This window comes from Anabas testudineus, chromosome 19 (genome assembly GCF_900324465.2).
Source record: "Anabas testudineus chromosome 19, fAnaTes1.2, whole genome shotgun sequence".
NCBI lineage: Eukaryota > Metazoa > Chordata > Actinopteri > Anabantiformes > Anabantidae > Anabas > Anabas testudineus.
Window position 1 is genome coordinate 8925208 of NC_046628.1, and position 10274 is coordinate 8935481.

At 40.6% G+C, this 10274-nt stretch overlaps 2 protein-coding genes across 2 annotated transcripts; one reads left to right on the forward strand and one right to left on the reverse strand.

Moving 5' to 3' along the window:
• The first annotated feature begins 90 nt into the window (after positions 1-90).
• mto1 (mitochondrial tRNA translation optimization 1) lies at positions 91-4787 on the forward strand. Its single transcript, XM_026350856.1, has 13 exons — positions 91-474; positions 995-1197; positions 1303-1502; positions 1610-1727; positions 1820-2118; positions 2335-2447; positions 2530-2720; positions 2915-3045; positions 3303-3507; positions 3644-3815; positions 3943-4052; positions 4223-4380; positions 4542-4787. The coding sequence occupies exons 2-13, from the start codon at positions 1008-1010 to the stop codon at positions 4668-4670; spliced, it is 2016 nt and encodes a 671-aa protein (XP_026206641.1). The 5' UTR covers positions 91-474; positions 995-1007; the 3' UTR covers positions 4671-4787.
• LOC113156043 (tectonic-3) lies at positions 4750-8975 on the reverse strand. Its single transcript, XM_026350857.1, has 14 exons — positions 8455-8975; positions 7902-8016; positions 7723-7820; positions 7450-7562; positions 7244-7352; positions 6862-6974; positions 6727-6765; positions 6411-6485; positions 6197-6316; positions 6012-6110; positions 5821-5924; positions 5532-5679; positions 5155-5289; positions 4750-5056 (listed from the first exon to the last, which is right to left on the reverse strand). Exons 1-14 carry the CDS (start codon positions 8702-8704, stop codon positions 4823-4825), a joined length of 1752 nt encoding a protein of 583 aa, XP_026206642.1. The 5' UTR covers positions 8705-8975; the 3' UTR covers positions 4750-4822.
• Between the last annotated feature and the right edge of the window lie 1299 nt (positions 8976-10274).

Genomic DNA, 10274 nt, shown 5'->3' on the forward strand with positions numbered 1-10274 from the left:
CGCCATTGACCTACCGGCGGGTGCTCGTGCGTGGTGTTTATTGAATCGGTTTCGATTGAACCGGATTTAACTCCAGTATAAACAGAATGAATGGTTTCCACTGTACACGTGGCAGTCCCCGCTGTTTTGTTGTGTTTACAAAGTATCGCGTTTATATTTATGGATTCGACCTTTTCATGTGTTTACTACCTGACTGCTTTATTTTTTGCATTTCACTGATCAATTCATCAATAAGCTATAATAAAGTCAGCACATTTACAGCCCAGGAAAATCAGCGTAGTACAACAGCTTTGTCAGTGCGTCTCTACACCGGATGTTACGGCTCTAAGCCACACACAGCATGGCAGCCTCCGTAAAGAGCGTTTGTTACATAGCGAGTTGTGTCTTGTTCCCAATTATCTTCTTTTCCTGAGTATTTTGCAGGGATCTGGAAATACCAACAAAAAACCACATCCGTCATCTGCTAAGAAAAGGGTAAGTACCTGTATCTACCGGTGAACAGTCGGAGATAGTTTGTTAGTGATAATATTGGTTGGTTATGTGCTATGTCGCTTTAACATTAGGTCATATTGTTCTTCTGATCATGTTTAAATGTTGAAGGACAACCACCTGACAGGTGATACGACTCTCATGGATATTAGCATATAGTGATCTTTATAGATGTAGTGGATCAACACAACAGATCTTTATTATGGGTAAAGGGTGATTCTGATCTTAAATTCTATGCAGCTGCAAATGTGTATCTGCTATTTATATGTATTGATTGGTTAATAATGGTTTTATTGTATATCTTCAGATTTGGAAGCATATAGTTATACCATCAAAACACTAGTAAGAGTATGGCCTAATGAAACAGAAATACCCAAATGTTTACCTCTGATACTAAAGCAGTAGTACTTCCAAGTATATTTTTTGAATGTAGATGCATTTTTAAAATCCCACTTGACTAACAATTGAATCTTCTCTTCTGACCATCTTACTTTTATTCTGACAGGTGCCCATCTCACATGTTGATAAAGAAGCTGCCCCCCCTCCAGAGTTTTCAGTTACTGGTTTCCAGACCTGCCAGTCATCTTGCCAGACAGCAGTATGATGTCATTGTGGTGGGTGGAGGTCATGCAGGCACAGAGGCGGCAGCCGCGGCAGCTAGAGTGGGAGCTGAGACCCTCCTTGTCACGCAGAAAATACACACTATTGGTGAGAAACAAATGACTAATAGGATAACTAAAAAGTACAGAAACAGGTGACTCTTGCTTGCTTGTGGTCCAAACAGATTCCTCTCATCAATTCACATTTTCTTAGGTGCCCTGTCCTGTAACCCATCTCTGGGTGGAGTAGGAAAGGGACAGCTTGTGAAGGAAGTAGATGCTCTGGATGGGCTGTGTGGCCGAGCAGGAGATTGGGCTGGGATTCACTTCTCCATCCTAAATCGTAGAAAAGGCCCCGCAGTGTGGGGCCCAAGAGCCCAGCTAGATCGTCAGCGCTACCGCGAATTCATTCAGGTATCATTTGCCTTTTTTTTTTTTTTTTTGTTCCGTTTCGTTTTAAAATGTGGGAATAAATTGAAAATGACATTAAACATCTGTGTGTCCGACTGTTTCCCATTTAGTCTGAGCTGCTGGGAACTCCCAGGCTGACAGTCTTAGAGGGCTCGGTGGAGGAGCTGCTGGTGACAGAACCAAACCCAGAGAAGCCTGGACACCATAGAGTCACTGGGATTCGTTTAGGTAGGAAGCCATGTGTGAAATCTAGGTCAGTAGTAACATATAAAGTATTCTGTTAATCAATCTATGATCTTCTCTTGACATCTTCTTCTCAGCAAATGGAAACCACTCGATCTCTGCTAGTTCTGTGGTTCTTACTACTGGTACTTTCTTGTCTGGCTCCCTCTTCATGGGACAAACCACGTCACCCGGTGGTCGGATTGGAGATGCTCCATCGAGTGCTGGACTGTCCCATACACTAAGGGAGAGGCTGGGGCTCAGGATAGGCAGACTGAGGACTGGTACTCCTCCCAGGATTGTGAAGGATTCAGTAGATCTTTCCCAGGCTAAACTTCACCCCCCTGACAGGCATCCAACTCCATTTAGCTTCTTAAATAAGAACACACGTTGTAAGGTAACGTTTATGTTAATTTAAGATTAATATACTAAATAATGAATCTTTAAAGTGTGGATCCTTGCATATAAAAATCTGTCACTGTCAGAAATAGTTTTGTTAGTTGAAGCAGTTTTTAGAACTAGTAATATGAGAGTAACAGCACAAAGGACTTGATATCATGTTGTTTAACTTAAATAAATGTCCTTTCTGATGAATGCTTTACTTTCAAATCAGCCTGAAGACCAGCTACCCTGCTATCTGACATTTACTACCCCAGGTGTAGAGAGAGTTGTGAGGGAGAGTCTTCATCTCAACTGTCACATACAGCAAGACACCAAGGGTCCCAGGTACAGGTGCAAACACACAACGGAGGTTGACATTACACTCAATGTGGCTGAAACTCACAACTTGGGTCTTCATCTTTCACAGATACTGCCCATCGATTGAGTCGCGAGTGCTTCGTTTTCCAGGCCGGAGGCACCAGGTGTGGCTGGAGCCAGAAGGAGTGACCTCTGACCTTTTGTACCCTCAGGGTCTGTCCATGACCATGCCCCCTGACGTGCAGCTCCGCCTCATCAGAGAAATTCCCGCCATGCACAGAGCTGAGATCCGCACACCAGGTAAACTGACTGAATCATACAAATGATCTAAAAGCATGGATAGCTCAGTAGTAATCTCCCAGTTATAGTGAAACAGTTTGTCTACAGTCGTCCCTGAAATGACAGGCAGCAGCTTAAAGGCTTTGAATAACACATGCATACTAAAATGTCCTGCTTTAATGATGCCATGGTGGATGTTATGGGCTTTTTTTCAGGTTATGGTGTGCAGTATGATTTTGTGTGCCCAACTCAGCTGAGCCCTGCCCTCCAGGTGAAAAGTACCCAAGGTCTCTTTCTGGCTGGACAGATCAATGGAACAACAGGATACGAGGAGGCTGCTGCACAGGTAGCTGCTTTCTCTGTAGATTACATTAACACTAAATCAACTTTTACAGACATTCTTTCACTGGATACCCAATCCTCACTTTGCCACAAGATATGCACACAACCGGAAGCGTAGACCAGCTTATTTTATGCTCTATTGGGAACCTACATAGTATACACGCACATAACTTAGGGCAGATTTAGCCTAGTTACTGAACTTTAATGCACTCCCAATATCTATTATCTGTTCAGCAATGTATTTGGATCAATTCTGTGCAGGGCCTGTGGGCGGGAGTGAACGCTGCTCGCTGGGCACTCTCCATGTCTCCTGTGATACTGTCTCGCACTGAGAGCTACATCGGTGTTCTCATTGACGATCTGGTGACTCGAGGTGTTACAGAGCCCTACCGCATGTTCACCAGCCGTGCTGAGTTTCGAACTGCTCTAAGGCCGGACAATGCAGACCTCCGTCTCACTCTGAAAGGTAGGTACAGTGTTTGGGAATTTTTAAGCAAACTTGTCTGTCTGAATGAATTAAAAAATATCTCTACCTCTCCTTTGGTTGTCATTTGTTACTTTCTAGTAGTTTTTCTCCTCTAATAAATGTTGTCCTCTATCAGGGTTTGAAGAGGTGGGATGTGTGTCTTCATTACGCTACCAGGAGACAGTGAGAGTGAAGGACAATCTCCAGGAAGTTCTGGAGGCCCTTCAGACTCTTGTTCTGTCCACTCCCAGCTGGAGAAAAAAGATGCCCAACATCCTTATGAGTGAGAACAAGAGCAGAAGTCTGAGGTGAATCAAAAAAAAAAAAAAACCTAACAAACAAACATGTAATTACCAGTGTAATTGACCAAATCTGCAGTGTGGTCAGTCTTAAACTTGGACTGTGTTCTAAGTTTCTGTGTGCCTTCTTTCTTAGTGGTATGGATGTGCTGCAGTACAACGACGTGTCCTTTGAAATGTTGGCATCTGTCTTCCCAGAGTGCCTTTCGCCTTACATGGAATTCTCACAAAGACTCAAGATAGAGGGTAAAAACAGAGTCTGGCATTTTTAGGAATGGGGAAAGAGGAGCGCTGCGAACTGTTCGCTGCTCATTCTTCTTCTTCAAATACCTGAAAATGGGTCTTTCGATTTATGCCTTTTAGGTCACCATGGTTTCTACTTTCACAGTATTTTCTTTCTCCGTTCTGATTTGTAGCTGTGTACAGGCCTCTCTGTGACCTCCAGAAGAAAGATATCGAGAGAATTCAGAAGGAGGAGAACATGTCTCTACCTCTAGATATTGACTATTTCTCTCTGCCAGTGTCTCTGTCTCAGGAAGTCAGAGAGATTCTGGACAGAGTTCGACCCAGCACTGTAAGTCTGCAAATTCATTATGTATTGAAACGGGTCCATAGCAATAACTCTGTGAAGACTTTAAAAAAAAATGTAAAAAGAAAAAAAAAAGATTATAACCTAGATTATAGTTGATGTTTGGCTGTATTAAATTCATCTTTGTGCCCTGTTACATTCTCTAGCTGGGAGCTGCTACACGTTTAGAAGGTATAACGCCTGCTGCAATCGCACATCTCCTCAACTATGCTCGACACACAGGACAAAAGGAGAGAAGAATGCACAGGAACCAAGTAGACCAAAAGGAGGATTGAGAAGAGGAGCTATGTGCAAGAAACGCATCTTTACCTCAGTGAAATTATGACTCAAACTGTCTTGAAAAAATATATGTATTCCTGGAAATGTACAAAACAATAAATTAAAATATTTTAGGGTGACATTATTTCAAACATAGAAAGTTCTCAAATCACTCCAACATATCTGACCATATCCAACTGACTGTGAACAGCATTAAACTCCATGTGACCTTCTCACTGCTGTTAATAACAGTGTGCCCGTCCAACTCAACAGTGCCTCTAGTGAAGAAATCAAAGGGAAACTTCCAGTTAGGCCGTGGCATGCCCCTGGGGGGTTCTGGGTAAACTGTAGTGTCGGCGAATGTCACTTCAGTAGTTAGACTGAAAGGGAGTGACACAGGACACTGAAAAAGAGACATAAGGAAAGTATGTGGACATTTTAATAGAAGCCAAAAGTGTGAAAATAAGAAATTAATGTCAGAGTGACAGTACATGCTCCTACCTTGACATTTTGACATTGGAAGAGGTATTTGGCCCCGAGTATGTAGTTCTGGGGAAGGTCTAAGAGACCCTGTTGAGCCCACAGCACTTGTATAGAAAGAGAAGTTGGGAGAATACAGCCTGATTCACATGTTTCCTGGGGAAGGGAACATAATAATTATCTGTAAATGAGAATAACTCAAGTGTGTAGATTAAAACCACTGATTAGTATATGTGTTGCTGCAGAGCCAAAAATAGCTGTAAGAGGCTTTTATTCCAATATTTTTCCCACTGAACTCCTTTCCTTTCTGGACTTTCCTACTGATTACTAGATAATCTAAAAAACACTGAAAATGATTCAACTTTCTTAAATGCTTTAGATTTGCGTTTTAGCTGTACCTGCAGGTTGATGGGACACTCCTGGGTGATAACTCTTGTCCAGTTCAGTTGGGAGCCTGAGCTCATTGCTATCTCATCAGGAGTAGCAAATCCCTGCAAGATTCCGTAAATCTGGGAGCGCAGCTCTGAGCAGTCATTAGATAGGGAACTATCAAGCACATGAATAGACAAGAGAGACATGGAAAAGAGACACAGAGGGATAAAACTCATCTGACACAGATCTTCAACAACTCCATCACTCATCTTTACTCATCTCAAGATAGTGGTAAAACAAATTGGGTCGCCTCACCTGAATGTACAGCCAGTGATGGTGTTGTGGGTGAAGTGGATAGGAGCTCGTGTGCTGGGGTCAGAGGAGCAATGGCCGCTCGGGGACACCCCCAGCGTGGTCAGCTAACTTACTGTCAAGGAACTGTGATGCCTAATTGATTTAACTTTAAGACTAAAGAAGTTGATGATGTAAATAAATGGTGTGGATACAGTCGTCAATTCTCCATTAAAGCGACCAATTACAGGAGAACCTGCTCTAAGTCCGATTGCAGGGATTGGACCTGCTGGTGCAGGGCTGGGTGTGGCCCGCTGCAAGAGACAAATGGCACTTATGTTACCGTTTGAACCCATAGTTCCCAGTGTTTGAAATTGTATATTTGGCATTAACAGGCTACCTGGAACTGTACTGAGTGTGTCTGTAACAGCAACTGATTTGGATCGACATCAGCTAAGACTGCATTCACTGTTGCATATGCAAGTTCTCCTTTGCTTGTGTATCCTATGATATACTCCACCTAAGAGATTCAGGAAAAGCAACTAAACGATTATTCATGTAGCCAAAGTTAGTGTGGTTTACAACAACAAATATTAATATTCCAATATACTCACCTTTTTTACTACATTTTTACAGAAGTTGTTTTGAGTGATTGGTGCAGGCCACTCTGACAACGGAGTAACAGGGATCTGAAATGAGTTAGTAGCGCTTATTTCTTAGGAAGACAAAAGGTACTACCAACACTACAACAAATTTAATAAATCATACTGTAGAGGCACGTGTAAGTATTTTTCTGTTAACTCCAAATGTCAGTGTTGGCAGCTGATGTCTGCTGGCTGGGTGTCACCTTCTGCCCAGGTGTGTGTGCAAAAAATTTTTTGTCTCATGATTTTTGGCTTTGTATGACTGTGTGTACAATCAGTGACTTACTAGTAAGTCTGACACTGGTGCAGTCTCAACTTTTGGAATCTGTAATAAAAAAATATGAATTTTAGTCTTTCTGCACTGGGATTCCCACCAGTATTTATCTACTTAAAAGTATTTAGTGCAGGCCCACTTGCTGACCTTAATCAGACTCAGGTCGATGAAGTAGGAGCGGGCATTGAGATTTGGGTCTGTGGCACAGGACTGAGGAGTCAACATACGAGTACAAGACAAAGACACAGATCGCAAGAACTCTGCAAGGAGAAAGAAAAACAGAAGGTAATTTGATAAAGAGTTTTAGTGGGCAAAATGGTTGAATCATATAGGTAATATATACTAGACATGAAAAAATGTGTTGACAGTTAGTCAAGGTTAACATGTCTACATATGCCTGCAGATTCACTTTGAACATGGTTCAAATTTCAGAAACTGTTAGCACAAACCTATAGCGAATATACTTAAGACCTGTAGTACACCACAATACTCATCAGTTTAACATATATTCTGTGTTTTATATAATTACTTGCAGGGTTGTGGTTAATACAGAATGCAGCAGCCACCCCTGGATATGGCTGACGAAGAAGACCCCGCATGGAGGTGTTGGAGAAATATGTCTGGATGACATCATCCACCTAAAATAATGGATTTTATTTGATTACAGATATTCTGATATTAAAAGTTCACAATGTGAATACTTCAGACACAACACTGTAAGCAGAAATCAGTTACCTTATAGAAATCTCTTATGTAGTTGCTGCTTGTAGGTATTGGTGGTGAGAAGTGATATGAATCACCTAAAAGTGGATACTGAAGTGCAGCTGGAAGAGACTGGGGAACATTATCTGATGGAGATGTAGAAAAAAATTCAGATGATCAACAGCATTTGTGAGGGACACTTATATGTTGATATTTGATCCTCCTGGTTGAACTACTGATTGTTAAATACTTTCAAGTTTAAATGAAATACATTGTTAAACTAATATTCTTATTTTATATACTTACCTTGTGACTGGACACAGAACAATGTGTCAGTCACAGTTACAAGAGATGAATTGACATTGGCGCTGAACATCAGCCATTTCTCAATGCAGACTCCTAATCTGTAAAAACAGTTTAACATCGTAAATCTTGTTACATTAGCACTTTATGCACTGACTTTAGATCTTGTGAAGAAGACTTACACAGTATTCTGTGAACATCCTGTGAAGACCGTACTCAAATTAGCAACACCACAATCAACTGTGTCACAACAGCAGCCAATGTCACAGAAATCAGGGGTTAAATCACAGAGACAACCTGGACAGCAAAAGAAAAGACAGGACAAATTTCACAATTCACGGAAGATGTAAGATAGATGTAAGGTGGGCTTCCACAGCACATCTTACTTTTAGAGTCTCCCATCAGGATGTGTGAACCTTTCAAGCAATAGCTTAAACTTAAGCAAACTATTTGAAACACGAGAAACATATTTGTTTTAAACACATATTGCAAAAATAAGGAAACCGGAGCACTTGAGGTATCTAGTGACTTACACCTACTGTAAATACAAATTATAGAGTTTGACAGCAACAAATGTTGAAAAACAAAATGGGAGTTCAAGAGTGTGGTCTAGAATAAACACTGGAAAGCAGTTTGATGGGTCTTGGATCAGCTGTGAAGTCTTTATCAAACCAATTTGTTAAAACCTGACTACAGTCTTCAGCTCATTAGTGACAGGTTGCAGGTGTAAATCACCATCTGAAGTCGTCACAGGTAGGATGGTGGCTGCAGTGGCTGCTCTGAAGACTAAATCAGCGGTGACAACACCGGTGGAGTTCACGGTGTCTGTAACATTTAAGACATCACTCGGAGCAGGGGTCGAGGAGTTGGAGGTCTCCCAGTTCGTAAAGTTACTGTCGACAGTGGGCGTGACCCCTGACTCTGTTGCTGCATTTACAAAACTTACACACAAGACGATAAATATGTGAAGTGAACGAGAGCTCATCTCGTTGAACACACACACACAGGGAGCTCCAACAAGCTAATTGGCTAACGCTAGATAGCTAAACGCTAAAGCTAAGGATAACCGCGTTAGTTGGAATAATGTCTCCTGCGTCGCTCGTTATAAATTCATGCCGACGAAAAATATATTAACATTAAGCTATTTTTAAATAACGCACTTGAGCAACTCAGAAAACAGCTTTTCAAGAAAAAGTTGAGTTAGTTAAAAACGCTAAAATGTAATACAACTGAGAGCCAGCTTCGCGTTACCAAGGAAGTTGTCACGGGGACTTCCGTTTCTAAGTTAATACTACCGTAAAACATGGAAAAGAGGCGGAAAGATTTTTTTCAGCTTCTTTAAATTCATTTAATCATCACGTCTGTCCAGAACTATAATGCCAAAACATAAATACCCTATAACCTATATTAAACAATTAGTAATTTAAATCAGCATAGTCATTTGTATCTGATTTCATTTGTACTCAAATTGTTCAATTAGTAGTTTTAAAAGTATTCTCTCTCTTTCCTACCAACCAGGAGAGTGCAGTATTACAGTAAGTTGATAAAAAAAAGACACTGTGAAAAAGATATGAATTCAATTTCATGATGATTCATGATTGATGATATAATTTATAGTACAAACAAATGAACCAAATTATTTTAATTTCATAATGTCAGTTTTCATAACACATGGGCCGTATTGGTATAGGTCTATCGTTCTTGTAGCTTTTAAGTCACAGCATTAGATGCTACCTAACTAAAAGTCTTTGAAACTAGGTAGTGAGCTTTGTCATGACGTCAGCTTGTCTTTCTTTTACGGTGATGTGTGTTATTTTGTGAGGAACATCTTTACATAAAAAAAAACTACAAAGGTAACAGAATAAACCTACTAATGTTAGGTGCTGCCATTAACACAGACTGTTCACCATAGCAAGCATGAGAGTTTTGGGGATTAGTTTAAACGTGTCTTTTATTGTAAGATGTACCATACTATACTTCAGCTTCTAGAGGCAAAAGCAAAATATCAGTGAAGAAAAGTGGACTGTATCCCTAATGCCTTTTCTTGTCCCACTGTGTCATTCTTCATGTTCTTGTGAAAACATCCTGTCAGCATGGCCTCACAACTTCCTCTGTTCTTTCTGGCAGAATATTTAGTGTTTAGTTACAGCTCAGTCCAGCATGATTATTGCAACAGTATTTTGTAACCTGCAATCTAAACCTCGCCTAAAAGAAAATTAGATTAAGCATGAAATCATAAACTCACATTAAACAATAGTACACTTGTCTGGAGCGATGTGTTTTTCTTTTGTGTTCACTTTCTTTATCTATGCGGAAAACCAACAACAGAAAAGCAAACTACTGTTTGAAGTTACAACATTCTGGTTTTAAGTTGTTGTAATTGAAAACAGTTATTCAAAAACTGTATTTCCCACACCACACTCTGTCCTTTGTCGAATGCCCCAGGCAGCTGCTGAGCTGAGCTTATTCACAGTATATTGAAAAATATATTAAGTGTAGAAATCCTGTAATGTGTATTTTAAATAGCTGCTAGCTGAATCTACAGCACTCTCAAG